This window comes from Ascidia mentula, chromosome 5 (genome assembly GCF_947561715.1).
Source record: "Ascidia mentula chromosome 5, kaAscMent1.1, whole genome shotgun sequence".
NCBI lineage: Eukaryota > Metazoa > Chordata > Ascidiacea > Phlebobranchia > Ascidiidae > Ascidia > Ascidia mentula.
This window is the reverse complement of record NC_138570.1, coordinates 13,115,496-13,139,180: the sequence shown is the minus strand read 5'-3', so window position 1 is coordinate 13,139,180 and position 23,685 is coordinate 13,115,496. Positions and strand designations below refer to the sequence as shown.

At 37.8% G+C, this 23,685-nt stretch overlaps 2 protein-coding genes across 3 annotated transcripts; one reads left to right on the top strand and one right to left on the bottom strand.

Annotated features, from left to right (window-relative positions):
• Nucleotides 1-2,161: 2,161 nt before the first annotated feature.
• LOC145903649 (uncharacterized) lies at nt 2,162-10,847 on the top strand. 2 transcript variants are annotated; one of them, XM_082991756.1, is made up of 13 exons: nt 2,162-2,386; nt 3,052-3,127; nt 3,870-3,991; nt 4,206-4,305; nt 4,767-4,891; nt 5,499-5,630; nt 6,757-6,830; nt 7,362-7,498; nt 8,155-8,247; nt 8,706-8,817; nt 8,925-9,014; nt 9,156-9,771; nt 9,950-10,847. In XM_082991756.1, exons 1-13 carry the CDS (start codon nt 2,211-2,213, stop codon nt 9,951-9,953), a joined length of 1,857 nt encoding a protein of 618 aa, XP_082847882.1. In that variant the 5' UTR covers nt 2,162-2,210; the 3' UTR covers nt 9,954-10,847. The 2 variants fall into 2 exon arrangements, with proteins under 2 accessions (XP_082847882.1, XP_082847883.1); XM_082991757.1 differs by lacking the exon at nt 9,950-10,847 and having other exon boundaries at nt 9,156-9,775.
• A 9,070-nt stretch (nt 10,848-19,917) lies between these two features.
• LOC145903662 (uncharacterized) lies at nt 19,918-20,740 on the bottom strand. The gene is made up of 3 exons (XM_082991773.1): nt 20,591-20,740; nt 20,193-20,422; nt 19,918-20,077 (listed from the first exon to the last, which is right to left on the bottom strand). The coding sequence occupies exons 1-3, from the start codon at nt 20,738-20,740 to the stop codon at nt 19,918-19,920; spliced, it is 540 nt and encodes a 179-aa protein (XP_082847899.1).
• Nucleotides 20,741-23,685: the final 2,945 nt, after the last annotated feature.

The following is a 23,685-nucleotide window of genomic DNA, read 5'->3' as shown; positions in this document are numbered from 1 at the left end:
ACTTCTCTAAACAAGAAAACACCAGATCAAGCAGTAAAATTATATTTAAGTAAGTAATAATTCTTGCAGCAAGCAAAACCGCAACCAATTGCACTTCGTAACATAGGTTTATGGATCTAGGTACATCAACCAAAATACTTTAGACAGAAAAAAATACCACAAGGAATTTCTTGATTTACTCTTTGCTCAATTATATCCTGTAATTAGCTTACTCGATAATAGCTACTGTCACATTATAGTTCATAACCTTTATTGCATGGCGGTAAACAAAACAAATTTACAGTAGTCACCGTTAAAGACCCTTTCAATTAAACTAATTGCATGCTGCTGATTTTCCGCCCGTACTTCCATAATTGTAAGGTTGATGATTGACAGCAGCTTTATTCCAACTGATAAACGTAACACCACAAAAAATGTAGCGCAGCGGTCTTTTGCACATCTTCTGTGATCGTTCATTTTTTCCACTCAATCAAATTCTTGGTAAAAAAGCGCTAAAATGCCGTAAAAATGTGGAAGTTGACATTATGGTCACCCAACAGTTTGTTACGTTTAAACACTTTCTAAATAATAAAAATGAAGAGGCAGTTTGAAAACAGTTGCTGCGTGAAGTTCTTCAGTTTAGTCACAACGTGGCTCCTTGCCATTTGGATCCTTCTACTTATACAGGATTTTACAATGCTTTGGGTAACCCGTGTACTTTTCACAACAATCAACAAATCAACTTTCAACTTTGGAGTTTTTAACAGCCAAATTTAGATCATTTCATTCAGCCTCTGTCTTTTCTATATAACTTGACAATTTGTTGAAATTTTTTTTGTTTTTCTTAAACTCAAAATTTGGTTGTCTTCTAGCCATATTTTGCTATGATGTCCAAAGTATCCCCGACCACGTGACGACATTAAAAATTAGAAAAAAATATGACCATGTTGCTAAACGTTAGTCAAAATTATCATTAGCCCATCCAAGAATACGTCGAATATACAATCAACCAGTAATTACTGTACTTTGCGTTTAGGTGTATTCGGCTCGTACAGCGGAAGTTCGTTGTGTTTTTAGACAAGTTTACTATTTCCGGAAAGCTTGATTTACGTGTTTTCATTTGGTTTAAAATTGAAAGTGGGATCATAACTATGAAAAAAGTTATCAAAGAAAAATTTATATTTTTTTATGTTTTCGAAACATAAATTCATATTTCTGCACTTTTCCAATCGATCTTTTTAAATATTTTAATATCCTTAGAAAGAGTTTAGCGCGTAGAATGCTTTGCTTTAACATTTTACTGGGCGAAGCTCTCTTTTGCAACTTATGACATAGGCCTAAAATACGCATATGATATTCAGAACCGATTATGAATAAGGGCGGCCGAGTAACCCGCGTTCAAAGTTTTGTTAACGGGCGTTTTTTCTACAACTAAAATCTCTCTTGGTTTCCATTTCTACAAAAAATATTTTTCCCTGGTAAAAACTACAATTTGTGGAAAAACACAGAAATCGGCATAAAAAGTGAAGTTATGTGCGTTAAGATTTCCTGAGTGAAATAAGTGTTGATTTTTGATTGACTCTTGAATGGAGCGGCGGGTGGTTGGTGAACTTCGTTGGGCGGTAAAGAAACGTAGAATTGGAACTAAACTGCACGGATGGTTCTGTAAAAAATTATCATGGTCTCGGTTTCTGAGCATCTGCAGATGGGGCCGCAGTACTGCTTCAGGACCAGCTTTTAAATCAGCAAAAAATCTTTTTGTTAAATCATATGCGCAAAATTTTTTCTTCCTAATCTGGCGGACTTTAAACATAAAAATTAGGCTCACGTAGTTAGCTGTACAAAGCAAAATCAATAGGAGTCTTTCAAAACCACTTTGCCATCCACCCAAGATTTAAATTCCTGAAAAGTTGATATATTTAGGAATATTCCGAAGTAATCAACCTCGTAAAACTTACCCTGCACTAAAAGTACTAAATCTTTATTGTGCAGTATGGTTGCTTACAGCACAGGTAGAGTGTGACAGTTGATGAGTTTACCCCACCTTGTGCCACTATAAGCAGTATTGACATGATATTTGTAACATAAAAGGCATAATTGTAATGTATCGCCATCGGTAGGTACAGACTCTGACTGAAATAATTTGTACCTTTGCTGCCATTTAACTGATACTAATAGTGTTTTCCAGGTGGTGGAGGCATAAAAGATTGATCAATGTAATAAAAATAACAATGGATGGATCTGAACATCAACACACTGAAATGTGTAACTTCAACTGTGATCAGACAAGTGTTTCAGTGGAAACAAACAATGCAATAGATGGCATTGTTAATTCTCGCCCAATCTTCACCACCCAACCAAACCAAACCCTATTTTACACCAATGGTTCAAACGAGAATATCCAAGGGTACGACATTTTTTTTATTTTCTTCTTTCTTTCTCTCTGTCTAATTTGCCATTAAAAGTTAAAAAACAAATGTATTGTGTGTTTTCGACCAAACGAGTTTCTATGGTGTGATTTACAGCTAGGGTGTGACTTGCAATGATCTTGGTCACATGGTCACAGTGTTTTCACCTAGATTGGTTAATGGTGGCTGTATAGTCACCACAAAGTGAAAGTTTTTTCGGCTATTCAGCAGATAAGATCGTTGTAAGTCACACCATAGCTGCACTGAAGGCACCTATTAATCGAAACATTAGCCTTGTCTGCTGCTCACTAAAAATAAAAACTTTATTGGCTCTTATTGCTCATAAAATATTATTGTTTGTGAAGTGCAGGTATATACATTGTATTGAAGAGTAATTTAGATCTCTGTATTGTGCTAAACTTTAACCAAAATAACAATATACTAATGCATAAGACATATATATATATATTTATGCAATTTTATGGTTTTTGTTACCGTGCAAATCAGCCGGCTATGCAGAGAGGATTAGTCACCTTCGATGACATCATCACTTTTTTCTCAGTGTTGTTTACTAGTACTTGCTGTAAGACCCATGCTATATAAAGTCTTAAAATGCCACATACATGGTGGAAGACACTGGAAAAACAGTTCAAATTTTTCATAGAATCCAGCAAAGCTTTGACAATCAAGACATGGACAAAGGGATGATCCGACATACAATTATGCCAGAGGATGACAAGGTACTTACATGGTATATATGTATTATTCACAGTTCTGCATAATTTACAAAAAGTTTTGAAATAAAAATTAGATTTTAGGTACTCTTGAAATATATGCTTTACGTTTGTAACAATTTTCAAAATGAATATCTGCATTGTTTACCAATGTGGAAATATGTATTTGTAATTTTCAGCAACACTTATAGACAAAGTTTTGGTTGTTGTTCCCCATTAAATGTAGCTATCACTGGCGTAGAGTACGGGTAACACAATCGCATCGCATCTTTTGGCTTTGATCAGTTCAAACCACATTAAAAAATGAAGGCACATACCTCTAACTACACTCACAAACGTGCTTAACATGCAATTTCGTAGCAACACAATTGAAATCATGTTATTGTTTGTGTAATTGACTACAGAGTGCATTGCAAAGGCATATATTTAAAACCACGTTTCATCGATTTTTTTTGATTGCCGGCCAAAACACTTGTTAACATAAATTATGCTATATCCTGTATAATATAGCGTGCAACGATCTTTTGAAGTTAGCATTTTGCACTTGCCGCACCTCCAGTGATATGCAAAACTCTATGCCAATGGTGGCCATATAAAAATTATGAAGTTAGTTAATTAGGCTACATCACCATTTACACTATACAAACCTTTTGGCAATTAGTTATATTTGACGTTGCTTTTTTTCATTCCTAAAAGTTTGTTTATTTCGTTAATTAAATTTAAGTTATAACCAGTCCCTTTTGCAAAGGTGCTGATGTCGTTTTCCCCATCAGAAGATATTTGCATGCCTCAGGAGTGCAACATTGATGGAGCCACTCTTACATTGGAAACAACAGATTGTGATCAGAAAAGAGAAGTAAAAAAATTTACGTAAGTTTTTTAATTTGTAAGAATTTAATTAAAGTTTGTCTTGTAAACTCATATAGTTTGAGTAGTGGTTAACATAAAGTATATACAATATAAAGTTTGTGACTGCTTCTTTCTATGTGACCCAATTGTGACTGCTGGACTTAAAATAATTTTTTCACAATTTTTTATGGTGGTCATAGTGTTGCAAACTTAAGGTTTGATGCGTTTTAAACAGGTGTCAATACACTGGTTGCAAACGTGCCTATAGCACTGCAGGGAACTTAAAGTCACATCAAAAGACACACCGGGGTGAATATTACTTTACTTGTGAACAGGTGAAATAAAAAAACAAGTTTGTTTATGTTGTATTTGAAGATAGTGTGAATAAGGACTGCAAAAAATATTCAAGCTAAAAAAAGGCAAAGATATTTGCTGCATTTTAATCCTTAATCAATCTAAACAAGTTTTGTATGCATATTATCATTGTTTTGTAAATTTTTGTCTGTTTGTAAATTTACCTATAACTAGTCAACAACATAACATTGTTGTTACATTTTTGCTGTCAATGTATGGTATTTGACACCCACAAACCCAATACTGACAGTTCTGAGGTGTTGCAGTGTCCGAATTTGTAACATTATCACCACAACATGACCTGGCAAGTTATTGATACAATTAACTCAGCTGGTCCCCTGTCTGCCTTCCATTGTAATGTACTTTGGTGTGGTTTGCGCTGCGCCACTCAAACTATTCCTGGAAAATATCAGAACGTGTCTTCAACATTACTGTGTTACAGGCCGGCTGTGGAAAGGCTTTCCTCACCAGCTACAGTCTTAAAGTTCATGTGCGGGTTCACACCAAAGAGCGACCATATCAGTGCCAAATTCAGCACTGCGAAAAGTCATTCAACACTTTGTACAGGTATATTCGGTGCAAAATGTTGTATGTATCAGAAAAAACACTATAACCACAAATAAGGTTGTTTTTTTTCTCAAATAACTTGTCAAGAAAGTCAGATACAAAGTCTTTTTGCCCATAAGACTGTTTGGTGATTCTGATAAATTTTTTTTGAAGAGTTCTGTCTGCATTTTGCCTAAATTTAGGAATTGTATCTTACAATTGTCATTATTTTACTTAAGTATAGTCATTGTGTAAAATGTAAACACATGTAATCCTTAACTTGGACGCGTCATAAGATCAATACTTCACTTTCCTACTCTGTTGTGGATGGATATTTTTCTTTCAAAAATCTGACGATAAAAAAAATTTTCATTCGCCCACTCATGTTTTCCGGAGTTAATCCTCTAAGCATATAACGCTTTTACGTCATCCCCCAATTGCGTTCAATGCATTTCCTAATGGACGAGTATTTCACGACGTAAAGGTCAATAGTGTTAAACGGTACGTTTTCCAGACGTATTTAGCTTTTCTTCGCAATTTATAGATATCGGGTCAGATTTATACACAGTCAAAACCACAAGCGGAAAACCGCAAGCGCTGTGTAATGACGACGCAATTTTGTATGTAGACTAAAAGCGCATCAAAGATTACACAACGGACAGACCTTCAATTGCGACTCGGAGGGTTGCACTAAGTTTTTTACCACCCTAAGCGATCTTCGAAAGCATTACCGTATTCACACGGGAGAAAGACCTTTCAAGTAAGTCTAAACACTGTGGTTTCTATACGTGATAGCACGGTGACTTTGTTTTGTGAATCGTTCATATTACTCCTTGAAAATTGGGTACACTTATATTAATATATTACAGTTTTTTTTTATTAACGTCACTTTCGTAAGTTTTCCGTAGTCATTAACATTACTGCGATTTCGCTATACTTATATGCAAAATGAAAATTTATGACCAATTTGTTTGGTTTCACAATGGGATGAACACGTCAAACATTCTTTTAATCTTAACATTTTTCTCCACTCCCCCCAGAAACATAAATTAATGCTCAAACTTTGAAATACAAAGAGTACATATGTCGGTAAACGAATGATGCAAAAAAGCATACTTGCGCTACACTGGTTCTGTCACATCAAATTTCCTTTAAATTCTTTCTCTTTTGTTTGTTGTTGGCAATGGTCGCAATTACTTTGAGTAGAATTCCAAAAGGTTTTATATTTAAGGCTACTATATCCAAATGCAACGCGTAGAAAAGCCGCAATATCACAAAATAACTCGGTTTCTATTTTTATCACACGCATATTCTCATACACGATGAAGTAAAAACAATTTTTTTTGTCAAAAGTCGGTGATGTTTATCCAGTTACGTTTATAGAATACAGAAATAGGAAGAAACGCATCGTTCCAAATCCTGCTCAAATGCATGTTGTTTTTGCCATTCTCCCAATAACATAGCTAACATACATGGGTCCGTCGGGAGCGTGCAGTGTGCAGTACCTTTGCCACACGATAAGTGCCTGTCGGCGATCCTGCGAAACTGAACATCTAAACATCGCGTTTGGCCGCGAATTCTCCCGCTTTCGACGTCCAAATACGTCAAAGCACCCGAGGCAAGTCGACCAAACCAATCTCCTGCGTCAAAGTTTGCGTGCACCTCACATATTTGCAATGCGATTATCGGGCTACCGTGTTATCTACATCTTATAATTTAAATTGTTTTTGTTTTCCCACATGTTTTTGCGAGGTTCTGTGACATCGCAGCAAGTTGTTCTTGCTTGTTTTGATGCATGGTCGCCAGTGCCCGCATGGAGTTTAAGCTAATGCGATCTCTGCCTGAAAAAAACGCATGACCAACCATGTTTGATCTATCTTGTACAGGTGCAACATACCACAGTGCACCAAAGCTTTCACCGTGAGCCATCACCTGAAATCGCACATCCGAAGCCACACAGGTTAGTGTTGTTGTCTGACATTGTGAACTACACACACCTGGTGATCCCAAAAATACGAAAACTTTGATCCTAGATTTGTGTTTTGGGTTTGATATTCTTCCATACATGAATCATCTGTAAGGAGAATCATTATCAGCAAGCTATTAAGGCTTATTTTACAAATATAGAGTTTTTGACAGGCTTAAGTTTAAAAATAATTCACAAAAAATAGCCAACATGTGTGTCTATTCTTGTTTTTAAATGTATTACAATTTACAACATAATATTCTCAAATACATTTTGGTTTACTTACTGGCGTTTTTGGTGTTACATTTCCAAGCGGTTAATGCAACAACCAAAAACGCCAGTTCTAAAAAACTTACGGTATTACAAATAGTCCTATTTAATGCTATGATTTTTGATGCCTTGTCAGTTACGTTGTACATTTTACAAACCGCAGCGACAGATATATTTGTTGTCCATTAAAAAGTCCCAACAACCAAAGTCTTTAATCAATCACGAAACAGAGTTGTAACATGCAAACGAATGCAGGCGAACGACCATACGGTTGCCAGAAGGACGGTTGCACGAAAGCTTACGCAACCCAACACAGTTTAAAGCAACACACAATTAAAGATCACAAGGAAGGCACTCCAATGGAGACAGGGCAGACTTCGTGCTATGACTTGGTAAGTCGATCAGTTTTGCAAGGCATTGAAGCAGTATTTTGCTGTGCTGCAAGTCAAGTATTTTTGTTTATGCTTACGTACACGTTGATTTACTGCGGTGTTTAATGTTGATCTGTGGTTCTAAACACGCTCAAAATAGTAAAACATTATTTCTGTGCATCACAAACTTGTTTACAATCGCCGTACGTTTTTCCATCATTCTTGCTTGAGTTGGCAATAACGTGTAGAGGAATTCGCTATAAGATTGTCTGCAATGTATTAAAACATAAAATCAGTTATCACTTGGCTTTTCAGTTATTATTTATCATATTATTAAGTGACTGAATCCTTTTTGCCCTAATCAGTTGCTTGGTCACAAGATTTTAAATTGTAAACCCGATAAGATTGCTTTTCTCCGCACAATGTTTAACAAATATTTCTTTCACATCGCTCAACTCTTATTACTAATATTTTTGTGTCCCAATTCAAATTAATGATTTGTGTGTCAGATCATTAGTACTTGTTATTAAACCGAAACCGCGCCAAACCCTTAGTACACCCTCGATAAGAACCACTTACTTCCAAATTACAACCCGATACTTCCAAGAACGTAAAGTGTATGCTAACAATTGAAACATGACGCGACATGATAGTGAAGCGATATTGTTTGTTTTCAGGACAAAGCCGCAGAAATGCTTCTTGGAGCAGCTAATTCGTTGCGACTCAACCAACCTGATCCCTACTCACAATCTCGCGTCTCACCTGTCCAGGTATTTTCAATTTCTTACTTCTTACAGTTCACAGTATTTTATATTTCTTATATTGTAAACAGGGGGTTTCAGGTTGCACGCTTTGAATCGCACTTTAAAGCTGGTTAATTACATAGGCACGCATGGGTTTGTTTATGCGAACAAATTGTCTTAATTCAGGGTTTAATGCCCGACAAACATGTCACCAGTTCTTCAACCACAGCTTTCAAACGCTTGCTCGTAATTAGTGGCATTAATAGCATAGCAGTTTCTATTTTATCACAATAGTGGTTATATTGTTGTCATGTTTTCGGATATAGCACATGCCGAAACTTTTACAACGTACTGTAATTGACCCACCCTAGCCCGTTTCACAACACACCATTGTTATTACGCCTGCAAACAGTTATCCAGTATGTAAACAACTGGATATTTGCTCCCTAAGCCTTGTTTGTTTACGTTTGATATTTTGTCTACAGGATGCTCTTTCTCCATGTAGTGACGGAAGTGTCGGTGTATCAAGTCCGCCCACCATGCAACAACTTTCACCCCAAATCCTCACCCTACATAAAGTCAATTCGTCAAGTTCAGGTACAGAGCAAATAAATATATTTTGCTTCTTTAGTTTGGGGTTCAGGAACACGCATTTTGATTAAATTTACTACAAATGACTATAACATCAAATTCGTTTCGTGCAGAATCTACCAACATTTCTTCGCCTGCATCTTGTGAACTGAAAGAATCTGAAATTTCATCCTTAACTAAAGTTGCAATGCAAGCAATATCAGGTACATCAAGTGTTTCAAAAACATAAGCTGGCAATTCTGTGCACAAGGTTCATTTTAATAAACTGTAGATGTTCCTTTAACAAAACTTACCTCAGTTGTTTATCAAACACCTTGAAAATATTTTCATTTACACGGTTGCAGAAAATCAGTTTAGTGGCGTTCCCATCGTCATTATTAAGAAAGAGACGAGAGAGGTTTGTCAATGTCCTTGCAAAAACTCAAACCAGGGTTGTCACTCGGAGGAGGACGGGGCGGCCAGACTTGTGGTGTTTGATAGCAACTCTCTGCCCCAACAAACACAACAACCATCTCCATCCCAACAGCACAGTCCTTACAATCCTAACCAGATACAGAGAATTTCGCCTGTTCCTCTTCCACAACACCAACAGGCAATGCAGCAACCACAACAACAGCAGCATAGACTTTCGCCGTCGAACTACAACTACGGAATGCAGGCTATTAGCAACGACGCTTTCGACATGCAATCACTGAGCCTTGGCCACCAAGTGCCCAACAGCACTGGATACGATTATGGAATGTTAACTAATCAAAGCAACTATAAAATGGAGCAACTTGATGGTGGTTTACAGCAAAGCATGAGCGACATGATGCAAGGAAGCGAATCATTTTCAACTCTTTTTACGTCGATCGATGGCCCAGTTAGCAACGGCAGTAGTGTGACTGATGAGGAAAAGAGATGTTGCGATAATAAAAGTTCACTGCAGTGTGTAACTCTGGGGTGCAGCAACGAGATGCAGTGAGTAATTATTTTATTTATACGTTCACTTGAATATTAATTCCAAGATACTCATATTTTGTAAGTACTTCGTTGTTCCTATATTGATATATTTTCCGCTAGAAAGCTGGTGAAAATATTATGACTTAATGGACCAAAATCTCATGTTATTTTAAAAGTTGTTTATTTTCTTGTGCAGTTGATGGAAGATTCGGACGATGTTTATTTCCTGTTAATTTTCACAATAATTGTGCCTTTGGATTAGCAACTAACTCCTTTTTTTCCCATACACATTGCGATGCCTGACTTGCCATATCAAATATACGTAAATTCTGCTTGTAAAGCATTGAAACGGGCACACTTATACTTCGGCTTATCCCATGAGCGGAAATGCTTCAAGTTCACTCCAATGTATTTTTTGTAAATTGTTCAAATTACTGCAGACCTAAGTCTCGTTGTATAACGGCGTACAAAATTATTTAAATGGCAAAATTTTACCTGTTTTATATTCACATGTCTGAACCGTCCATAATGTGCCATATTGTTGCGAATGTAAATCTCTCTACATTCGAAATGAGCTGTATATTGATAGTTTCATTGCACCGATCAACATCTTACAGTATTACATTAAGGAAATATTGGTGAAGCTTTTACATACAAACCTTTCATATACATACAAAAAGTGAATTGCACAATGCTTTTAAATGTGCTCCCCGGTTTTTTGTTTCTAATCATACCATTCCTCTTGTAAAGGAAAAGTTTGTTTATTTCTGTCGTAACTTAGTTTTGTGTAACGGATTAAGTCATGCTAAAAATGATTCTTGTATCAAGATATGGTTTAAGTATTCCTAAATGCGTTTGCACCGTAGTAGGTGTTTCGGGCTACAGCATGTTCGAACCCAAAGTGTTTTTATTGTATATTTTATGGTGCAATTGTACATACAACGGCCACCGTATAGTACTATAAATAAATATTCAGACAGGCTGTCGACCATATCTATGTTGAACTCTACGCTTTTGTTAAAAAGTTCCCATTGTGTGTTTGTGTCGTGTTTCGCTCAACGCAAAATATAGCCGTTGCAAAAGGAAACTATGTAGTTTGTCTTGAAGTGTGTTTTTTGCTTTGTCGAACGCAAAACCTAAAGCGATAGTAGTAAGCAGATTTAAGTTCTTTCTTAAATAGAAAGCTACGACGCAAATGTGACGCAGTGTTAATTTACTTGTTTCAAGAAGCTATGATGACGCTTAGCTGTCTGCAAAGGTTTTAGGTGGCACTGGTGCACATTCAAGTGAAGAAAGTGAAACGACACAGATGTGAAAGAGTGGTAACTCGGGTCTTAGCCCGTACCCGACTTAATAAACACGTTCTTTGACCGAAAAACCTGCGCTAAATCCCTCTCCACAACAACCAGAATAATTATGTCATTAAAACTGCATTCTGTCATGGTTTGCAAACGATACAAAGTTTTTTATATCCGCTAAAAAATTATCTTTGTTGTTTTTACAGGGTATGTCAACATGTCATAATTAATGAGCCACAATTTAACTTATTTCCATCCATCAATCCTACAAAAATTTAATATTTTTTTAAAAAAATGCGTTAAATGCAATTACATAATACTGAGCAAAAAATACAATGCCTAAAAGCGATCAAACAAATCAATTACTATTGCACATATTGAAATGTTTGACAAACAAGAAGGTACACTGCCGAAAAGTTATGCCTCTGTATCAAATCCGTAATTTGGATTTTCAACCGAAACGCCTTCCTCTTTGTCGTAAAACGTTTTGGCGTCGATCTGTGTTTGAAATAAAACTTCAAATATACAATAATAATTACGAGGGTATTAACATTTAAATGCGTCGATTTATTTTAACACCTATTTTTTCCATAAATATCGATGCTTGTTCGATAAATATGGAACGTAATGTGGAATACACGGGTTTAAATCTGCAAAATACTCACGTCATTGGTAAACAGCTTTCTCGGATCGAAAGATTTCAAAGTCATTTGTGAAACATCAAACTTTCGTTTATAGTAGATCAAGTAAACGGCTAGCACGATTATTACCACCACCAACAACGAACATATCACCGCTGAAAAAGGGTTTGTGTAAAACAGGACGGGAATAACAAGTCAAAATCAATTATTTTTAGGAAAAAAACACGTCAACTGTATAAAAAACAACGTTTCAGGATTTGAACAATGTTGGGTCAAAACCAATCAACCCGATTTTCTAGCAGATTCTTGTAAAGAGTTGTTTTTATTAAAATACACGAATTTGACTAAAGTTTTCGTAACTTTTAATTGCAAAGGTATGTTTTTATTGAATTCTAATTAAACTTCCATCCTTTTAACGTTAACAAACGTAATCAATAGCGCTTTGTCTCATACCTGCGGCAATCACTCCTCCATTGTTTCCCGTTGATGAGGTTTGGGGTCCAGTGCAATCGTCACCACCATATCCGTCGCGACAGTGGCATTTGCCCTGCAAACATTTTTCATTAGTATTCATTTAAAGCAAAACCCCTTTTTATTTGTCAATCAAAGCAAACCAGCAAATAAAACTGACCCCTTTGCACTTGCCGCCATTTTTGCACGAGGCACTCATTGAACCACAGTAACAGTTTCCATCCTGCGTGTCACATGCAGACGAACACGTTGACGGGCAATATTCGATACAATCTGGACCCCACCTTCCCGCACCGCAGGCTTAAAATAAATTAGATCTTTTACCAAGTACGTATGAATTGGAGGTAAAAATATTCATACTTTTATTGCAGTACTGGCCTCCAAAACCGATAGGACAAAGGCACACGCCAGTAACAATGTCACACTGAGAAGCAATAGGACAAAACTCGGAACACTGGTTTATGCAACCGGCACCCCAGAATCCACTCCCACAAGCTATAAGGCGAAAAAAGGTGAAGAAATTATTGTTCGAGAAAGACAGATATCATATGCTTTGCATGTTCGAATCTTTCAGATGAAAATATATTCTGTAGCAACCTACCAGTTTCACAGTTTGATCCCGTGTATCCAGGAGAGCACATACAAGCTCCTGAAACAGGGTCACAGGTGTCAGGACAAGAACAAAGTTGAGCGCAGTTGTAGCCAAAATGCTTCGAGTCACAAAGTGACTCACACCTTGATGTAGAAAACTTTAAAGAACCATTTGAGCAGTTTAAAAAAAAGACAATAAAAAACATTAAAACTTACGAATGTCCCGTATATCCTGGGGAACACTGACACACGCCATTCCTATGATCACATTGACCCTCGTTCTGACAACTGCACTGATATGCACAATCCTGACCCCACGAATTTTCACATTCTAAACGGAATAATATGATACAAAAACATTGGAGTTATGATAAGTTTTCTCACAGTGTTATATTATTTCTCGTAACTTTAAATTCGTATTGGGCTTGTTAAGTAACCGCAAATTTTCCTACCGGTATCGCATAGGTTTCCGGTGTATCCCGGCAAACAGTTACATTTTCCTGTACTTGGGTCACAACTCGATGTAAACTCGGAGCAATAACAAGTTGACGAACAATCGGCTCCCCACGTACCCTCTGGGCAGACTAGAAATATAATTCTGTATAATGTGGTTCAAATGTTGGCATTCGTGGACCAACTTGATCGTATCTACTACAATCATGATTTTAGATACGATCGAAACGTAAGTTTTACATCGGCTATGGGCTCTTACATTATTTGACCTAATTTGATATTTAAACTTTTTAAGTGTATTTGGACGGAATATGTGAAATATTAAAAAACTAACAAGCATGAAATATACTGCTTTCAACATTGGTTGATGTCTGTAAGTTATGCAAGGTTATTCAACATTATTTTCCCTTTCAAGCGCTACATAGCATTTGAACATACAGGAAGAGCAATCTGATCCATAATATCCAGGCATACAAGAACATAAACCGTTGATTGGATTGCACGTAGATGACGTCATATCACAGAGACAAGAACTCCTACAATCGGATCCGTAATACCCGGCTGGACACGTTGTTTCGCAAATATCTACAAATTACATGGTAATGTTTCAGGTCCAACTCAGCTGTCAATTGTTGTTTAAATATGCAACAAACCTCCGATGTAACCAGGCATGCAGTGACATTCTCCCGAAGATTTATCGCAGTGATCACTTTGTTCAGATATACACTGACATGTACCCGCACAGTTTGGACCGTAATATCCTTCTAAACACTAAAAAACACATCCTCATTTATTGGTGCGAAAATTTCTTTTCTAACCAAAAAAATACAACATATAACTTTTTACAACCAGCTGTTCTAAAAATAAATGTATAAACAAATCCCTATTTAACAAACCCCGAAAACAAATTTTCGAGGTTACTGAAAGTTTGTTTTACGTACAGTGTTGGAGCAATCGTTTCCAGTAAATCCTGCAGCGCAATGACAAACTCCTGTCTCGGAATCACACAGCCCTGAATTCTTGCAATCGTACCTACAATATACAACAGGATAGTTTTGTCGACATAATTTTGTACTTTTTACTGATAAAATTGTTAGTATGAAGGTAAGTGGACTCTTCACTTACGTGCATCTGAAGGCACAATTTTGTCCGTAATATCCGGGAGCACAACGTTGATCGCAGTAAGTAGATTGATATCCCGGATTACAAATACAATCTCCATTCACCGGATCACACCCAGAGGCAGCATTTGTTCCACAATTTGGACACGGGTAGGCACAGTTTGCTCCAAACTTTCCGACCTGACAAGCAGAAGTGGTTTTATGTTCCTATTTGAGGACGGTTGGGGCAGTCTCGAAAGACTGTGCTTCCATTTGATGAATTAAATATTTACTTTTTACGCTATGTCGTAAATCGGTGATGTCTGCTCTTTTGCTCCGTTACTGAACAATTTTGTAAATTTTTACTGTAGGCTAATCATTAATGGATAGAGCCCGTTGATATGTTTAGCTTTTTAAGTACTACTGTCACAGCCGGTAAGATGTAAACAATATGCGAGTGCATTGGCACATGTCGTGATGAAATGAACTTACCAAACATTGTGAGGTACATTGTGTTCCTGTGTAACCAGCGTTGCATTGGCAGACTCCGGTCACGTGGTCGCAAGTGCCTTTAGTGATGTCACACGGACAAGTGTACAAACAACTCGCACCGTACATACCTACAATGCAAATAATATCGAGAAATACAAATTCTGGACAAATTTTTAGGCATGTGCATTCTACTTTCTTTGTCCATTTATATGTTAAGTTTATTGTCAACGTAACTTTGTTCAATATGAATTATTCTTGCAAAATTCATTCCATGATATTTCGACACATTTCAAAACCGTCTACCTGGTGGACACTTGGTACTGCAGGTGGGTCCAGTATATCCTGGATTACAGTTACATGACCCATCCACTGCATTACAACTTCCCTCCAAGCACTGGCACAAATAAGCACAGTTTTGACCAAAAAAACCTGAGGAACATGTCACCGAACAATCGCTGCCTTGGTAACCCGCTGCGCAAGTGCATGTTCCATCTGTCTGCGAACAGGGAATATAATCTTATGCTTAATGTTTGTCTTGTAACGTCAGGAAGGTGAAGTGTTTTTAAAAATCCTTCGATCATGGCCTTTGTTTGTATATTAGAAAATATAAACGCTCAATAGAAAACAACAAACAAACTCAATTTGATAATTAGATATTTTAGCGCTCACTGCAGGTATTTATTTGTTTGAAACAAAACGTTTCAGATTGTAATCAGCAAGTTTATTGAAATTATTAACAAATGGATTTTGCCTGCATAGGCATCGTTCGTTTCTAATTCAAATATAAAAAATGAAGGAACCAGTGTCACTGCATAAATATAGGCCTAGTTTCTCCAAACCATTATTATCGACGAGTGAAAAAAAATCAATAATATCTTACCACTGAACATGTCGCTCCATTCATACAGAAGCAGTTATATGTGCAGTTCTTCCCGTACCTTCCTTGCGGACATTGAGTTTCGCACTTTGTTCCTTGATAACCTTCCAAGCAGTCACAAGACCCATCAGACAAACACAAACCGTTGTTCTGACAGTTACATCCTACCCCCAAACACTGATTTCCACTGCACTGAAAAACCGTTTTGTACTAATTAGTATAACTCATTTGAAAAAATTGCTCATTACATTGTAAAGTTATTCTCACCACCGCGTCGCACGTTTGGCCGTCGTAACCATCTTGACAAGTGCAAGTTCCGGTAGTTGGGTCGCAGGATTGTGTGTTAGCTTGGACACATTGACAAGTAAAAGCACAATCTTGACCCCAGTGCAAATTGTCACAGACAGACTGACACTGATCACCAGTGTATCCCGGCTGTACATAAAACATTGACACTAATAATGGATTCTTTCCGTTGATAATAGTGTTACACTGAAGAAACTAAATCTTTTAAGGTTGTCTTAATCGTGTTCTAGTATATGATGTAATATATTATGTAACAGTTCTCTATACTTATGACAGGCAATCTTTCATATAGTAAAGTACGAACCTTACAATAGCAGTAACCCGTGACGCCATCGCATGACGTAATTGAAGCTGAAGCACAATTGCATAAAGATTGGCAACGGTCGCCATAGTAACCCTGGGGACACGTATTCTCGCAAGACTGACCAACGAAACCCGATGGACACTGGTCACATGACCCGGTTATAGGGTCACATGGTGTCCCGCCTTGACATGAGCATATGGACGCACACTGCGAACCTAACAATCAAGCAACAATAGTTTGGTGTCCTGCATCAGAAAGAGTCAATAACTTGACAAACCGTAAGTTCCAGGGGAACAGGTGGTATGGCATTGAACTCCTTGGTAACCGGGTTTACAAATACACGCACCAGTCGATGGTTCACATTTTTCAATATTTTCAACAGAGCACTGGCATGTGTAAGCACAGTCAGACCCGAACCTAAATTTATGTGACGCATGCAGTCCAAAATACATCAACAAACCCAAACAAAGATAAGCTTACGTCCCCACAGGACATCCCAGGTCACAAAGCGTTCCAGTGTAACCTACGTCACAATGACATGTTCCAGTAGACTGAACACATCCGAGCGAATGAATTCCACAATTACACTGATTGGTGCATTCATTACCCCACATATTGGGAGGGCAGCCCTGCGATGATTAAACCACATTACATTTAAATGTCTTCAACCCGAATATTCTTTAAACACACATTTTCGCAGCGGGATCCTGTGGCAGTCGGTGGACAAATGCATTCTCCCGTTTCGGCTTGACACAAATGTCCGTTACAGTCACACGTCAATGTGCAGTAACTTCCCCACGCATAATCAGGGCACGATTGGTCGCATGCTGTTCCCGTGTATCCTAAACGTTACAAATACAACAAAAGGTTTAAAGGTCGCGAACCATCAAATTACCACATTCTATAAACCACGATTTAAATTAAATTCACTCATTTTTACCAGAGTAGCAGGAGCAGGCACCGTTTGTTGGGTCGCAAGCTCCATGCTGGCAATTACAGGCTGTTGCACAGTTAGGCCCCCAGTAACCAGCAGCGCACGATTGGTCACAGGAATAACCGGTGTAACCAGTCTGACAATTACAGGCACCGGTAGAACCATCACACGTTGGTTGGTTTGGGTCCGTTAACTGAAAGTAATTATTTACATTAAATAATGACAGGTTGTGCTATTAAATCGTCTGTGTGCGCTTATTGTTAGATATTAGATGTTAGAAATTTTCATAACATCTCAAGTCAAGTTTGCTTACACCGTGTGATCCGCATGAACATGTCTGTGTGCAGTCTTGACCCCAAGTTCCATCCGCACATTCGTATTGGCACCTGTCTCCATAAAAACCGCTTGAGCAAACGCAAGATCCAGTTTGAGGATCACAAAGATCAGTGTTTACGGCAATACACGAACAAGTCGAAGCACAATCTGACAAAAACATCGGTGTTTACGATATAGTTTTACAAACATTCAACAATATGTTTTACCTTTACCCCACGTGTTATGCGGACAGGGCTGGCCACAATTATCCCCAGTGTAGCCAATGGCGCAATCACACGTGGCTGAGTATTCTTCGATGTAACCATCATTTGTACACTCACCCCACGTCATCTGGGGGTTAAAATGGAACATAAATAACAAGTAAACAATTACTGCTAGACTCGTTCAAACCGGATCGTCTGCATTGCTGTTGACACACCATGGTTTGCATTCCTGTACAACTCCGTTGTGCTCGGTTGCAGCGCCCGCTAGCGGCGGAGGGCCATATATGGTAAGGCGTAAACTGCCCCCGCATATTTGATCCGCGTCACCGGAGCATGTCATGCCACAGTCTCTGCAAAATCAACGCAAGTTAAACATTTGGCGTGTAACTTACTTTAATTGTAGAGCGTTCGTCTATCTTATTTGAACTTTTGTTCCAAACAAACGCAAACTAAAAAAATATTGCAGAGTAATTTACTCTTCCGGTTTTAAGACATGTTTTCCGATCTGGTCGTCGCAGAAACATTCATTGGAATATTCAGTTCCCGAATACCGGTAACCATTTTCCCTACATTTTAAAATGCAGTATTCTGGAGTCAGTTTCGCTTTGTCGTCGTCCGATAAAGGAACCTATGAATTAAACAGAATTTAGAGTAATGAAATGTTAAATTGTTGTTTTTTCTCTCGTTAGTATTGATAAGCTATCCAGAGCGTCCAATTCTGTGAGCACAAAAATTGACGTTGATAAGAAAACTTTGATTACTGTTCCAAACAGTGATGTGATAACAACCCTCAACCGACCTGAAACTTCATGTGACGATCATCTTTGTCTTCAAAACATCCCAGAAATACCTCATTACCATAATTTGTGTTAGATATGTCGATTTGTTGTTGTCCAATATAACTTTTATCCTGTGTGCAACCGTGAGTATGTTTAGCGCTAATGAAATATTAGTTTTTAAATTTGCAGATAATATACAAACCATATTACTCTATATCACACGGTAATTTACCGTATATGTCTTATCGTACGGGTTGGTAACAGCGTAGCTCGGCCACTGGCCAAGTAACTCGACATAATCAATTCGAATTCTCCCTTTTCCTCCGTCCCCTCCACAAGCAACATTGGCCCCATGTCCTCCCCTTCCCCCTTCAACTGAGATGTGATTCAAACCTACATCAAAACTTTACCAATTAAACTGTGCGGAAGAAAGCATGTTTGTCAAAAGGGGACATATTATTATAAGTTTTTAAAATATTTTCTTTTACCGCATTCGATGTTGGCGCAAAAAATATACGTGAAAAAATATAAGTTATGTGAAAATTAACTATGTTAAATATCCTTCTCCTAAAACAATGAAATTCTTTCCAGCAAAAAAATACTGCTTTACAATATAATAACAATGTTAAGACTTAGTGGGGTCCGCGACTGCTATGTCGGAATTAAAAAGGTCCGTCAAGAAAAAAGGTCAAGAACAACTGTATTAAAATATGGAGCGCTAAGTTACTTAAACAGCAAATGTTATTTAGTCAAAGCAAATAAAAAGAAACACAGATTCCAGTATTTGAAATATTGTTGTTAAAGTTGCGACAAAACTCCACAATCAACTGCCTAAAAACAAGTTGAAAGCGTAACAGGCGAATACAAAATCTTATTGTTCAACCGCCGGAAATACACACCTACGTTCACAACTTGCCCGCGTAAATACAGACTTCCACCACTACCACCGCCTCCCGCACCAGAAAAATCATAGCACGTAGTTGTTCCACCTCCAGTGCATGTGTTTTGGTCCTGACATGCGCTTGGGCAAGCGTCACAACTAGAATTGTGTAAAAAAAATGCTGCAGAGGACTTGGTAAAAAAATGTGATAAAAATGTCGCAATTTTTGTCTTAAAACAACAGGAAACAAGAGAAAACCTTGTACTTGCGTCTCCCTGCCCTATATCTCCGTTTACTTCCAAGTAGCCGACTATTTCAATGTGTTCAAGTGCATCCAACCGTATCGCTCCCCCACCGTTTCCACCCCTGCAAAATAAAATTGTAATTTAGTTGTAGTTTTTCACCAAATAGAAGATCATATGTAAACGTTCTGCAAATGTTTGTGTCTGCATGTGTTTATAGTGAATTCTCATAAATTATGTCTATGGATCAGTACAAGTTACCTTCCTCCAACTGGGTTGTCATTTAGTGCATTATCGTTTCCTCCACTGCCTCCGCCAGATCCCAGATGCAAAGTAGAAAGTTTGTCGTCTCCATAACTTTGTCCTCCTTCCCCACAATGAGTTACATCTTTGCCGGGTCGAAGTTTACAAGTCCCACTGGCAAAATGTACGCAAACATTTAAAACAAACAAGTGGATTCGATGTTCGAAAATTATGGATATCAAAAGTTATTTTCTTCAAATATAAGTAAAAAATATAAAGTCTTACTAACCCGCTCGTTCCGTAGCCCCCACCCCCTCCAGGTTTCCCGTAACCCACTGAACCATCCGTTTCACCCCCTCCCCCACCGCCCCCACCAATGTTATGAGTGATTGTGTTTGAAGTGGGGTAATTTCCAGAAAAAGTTTCACCCTGCATTCCCGCCGAGTGGGTTGCTGTGGGACTTTCCCCACCACGGTAACCCTTCCCAGTGGCGGTGAGCGTTCCGTAAATGTCGATGTTCTGTTTTTTCAGTAAACATTACATTGGACATCATTTACAAGAATTCCATAAATGACATGATAAAAAAACATTTTTTTTCTTTTGAAATGTATTTTCATCTTATATTCAATAACGGACCGAAAATAAAATTGCTTGTGTAGAAAAGCTATCCAGTCGCTTTTCACAAACCTTTGCATAAATTTCTACTTTTCCGCTGTTTTCCGATCCGTCCCAGGCTTGAACCCTCACCGTGCTGTAATCAGGAATAACCAGATGCGATATATTGCAGTGAACTCCACTTATTACCGATCCGTCGTTAAGGAACCAATCAGCACCCATATGATCATTTCCGGTGCACGGAGGGTGTTTACTTTCACCAAAATCCCAATATCCAACCAGTCCTTTGTTTAGAGCATTTTCCTACCATCGTTAAAATCACAGTATGTATTTCAGTTGTCAATGGTTTCAGGGTTTATATGTAGAACAATCGCTTTTTAACTTGTTATTGAAACCCGTTAAAATGTACGCGTGCGTTTACACTTTCTCGCATTTATCTCGAAATTGTTGATATTTTATCTCCAGCCACATCTTGATATTCTGCTTTCGCTTTTTACATAACTCCAAAACAAAATCAGTGGACGGCAAGGTGCCTTAATACTGTTTTTAATTGAAAGAATTTCAATCTGCATGTATTTAAATGTATATGTAGCGTATGGCTTGCTATGTAGTCATTACTGCGGTTATTAGTATCAAATATTTACCAAATTCTTATGACGGAAAAGTGTTTGGTGTTTTTATTGTTACAAACAGGCATTTATTTCATCAACCTGTATTAAAACGGAATCAAGCAAGGCGATTTTACCGTTGATTGTATGTGGGCCAGATGTTCATTCTCATAACCATCCTTAACTTCGGTTTCAGTCAAAGGTCTTTTCCACACGCGAAGACTTTTCACTTCACCAGGAAAGTAATTTCCGCAACAAGCTTCACCTCCAACGTAAAATCCATTAGCAGTGCCTGGCATCATTTTTTTGACCTGTAGCAAAAGTTTGTAAAAAGTACTGGAACACGTTGGATAAACGCTCCTGCAGTCCTTCGTTTTTAGGTATACATTTGCAAATGCAGGAAAGTGCAAAGTAGTACGTTAATTAAATGAAAATGCTGCCTAGGGCCAAGCTGTCGGTACAACGATTAACAAAAATAATAATATGGACAGTCTCACTAGGCCCGTGGAATTCCATAAACCTCAATTAAAAACTGTGAACGATACCGCAGATGGTAAAGTATTTTATGTAAAGATACTTACAGTTGCACTTCCAATCAATTTGCCATTGATGTAGAATTTTGATGTCTGTCCGTCACACGTCTTCGCCAGGTAATACCACTTGTTGGTTTGAACCGGTTCGGAATGTCTAATAGAACTTGTACACGAATCAGGAGGGTTGTAGAAGGCTTTAAAATAGCCACCTTCCATTCCTATGCCCCAGTCACGGCATGTATCAAATCCACCAGCAATAGCCTTAAACACGAATGAGGCAAAACTCTTTATTGCTATCTGATATATAAACTTACATGTCAATTAATACATTTTTCATACAATACTTTTATATGATTACATTAATCTATCGTTAAAGGGCTTATTTTGCGCATGGCACATGTTATTTTACATGTCTTCCGTCAGGAATGGCTGTAGCTCTTGCCCACACTTCCATCGAATAAACAGGACCAGGATTCCACTTTCCCAAATCAATGTAAGAGTCTTGGCCGTCCAAAACAGCCCCACAAGCAAAAGGTGGTCCAACCTGTAAAAATACGTTTTGTTGAAACGACATAAAAAAAGTTATTCTGCTCATCAGGTTTTATAATTTTATAACCTCATTGGTTGCCACGCATTGTGAATACGTCATATCTTGGTAGGTGTATGGAAATTGGCAATTTTCGTTGTTACCACTTCCTCCCACAGTCGCAACCACGTGACTTGGTACTCCACTGCACTGACCGTCGTTTAAACACGCGGCTTCATTATTTCTGCCCAATTCCAAAGATCGTTTTTTTTTATTTTACCACGTTCGACAAGAAGGTAGTCAAATGCGAAGGAAACTTATTGATTACTTACGTGTCTTCATAAAAAGCGCAGTAGTCAAAGTTTTCGCACTTGCTTCCATAGTAACCATCTTGACAATTACACTGGCCAGAGATATGAACGCACACACCTCCGTTCTTACAACCACAATCCGCAACTGCAAAAATTGAAAACATGTAGCTAAAATTGTGAAACTGTTAACTCGAAATGTGTCACGTATAAGATAAAGTGAACAAACTTTTCGGATGATTTTCTGTGGATATTATTTCTTTGCAATAAAGGAAAATAATTTCTTCTCAAGAAATAACAGAAAAATGACTTACTCAAACACCTTGCTTGCACCTTGCAGCCGTTTGGCGTCGTTTTACAATAATCTTGTCGGCAAGTTTCTGGTGTTGTGCTATTGTCCACAGTTCCATGCCCATAAGTAACTTGCTGGTACCAACTAAATTCAAAAATATGTTTCATCCGGTTAATCACTTACAAAATTTTTACAGTTTTGGGGGTGATGAATTGAATTTTTTTTGTAGCTTCTCGCACAATTGCATGCAAGCATATGACAAGTGTTAAATTACACAATTAATACAACTTTACATACATGATTCCAACAGATCCAGCCGATATAGCGCCAGTAAAAAAGTACGTGTTAATAACCTTTTATGTTTTGTGCACAAATAAAATGCCACGCGAGTATAACAACTTACAAATCAAGCGAAGCGCAACCGGTCATAATAGAATCTTGTGGACATTGTGCGGTTGGGTTGTGCATATCTGTACTTTCCACATTGATTAGATACAAATACGTTGGGTCGTACTGCCAACATGTCACTCTGGCCTACAATTTACATGTGCAAGTTTAATTTGTACCTAACATGTAGGGGTAATATATGTAAGTGTAAACTTTATTTTTACACAGTTTGTAAGCTACCTTGCTTGTTCCAGATTTTCCAGAGTGAGTTACACGACATTCATCACCGACGAACCAAGCTCCATCGCAATACTTGCCGACGCATTCACATGTTACGGCCATTGAACCGGCAGGACAAGCAATAAATGCTGTTGCATCATCAGCCGTACTTGTTTCAGCACTGTCGTACATTTGTGGCTCTAAACAACACACGAACTAAAAAAAAAAATAATTTAACAACACATAAAAGCATTTAACTAAACACCATAAATAAAAAGGGGCAACATTTTACCA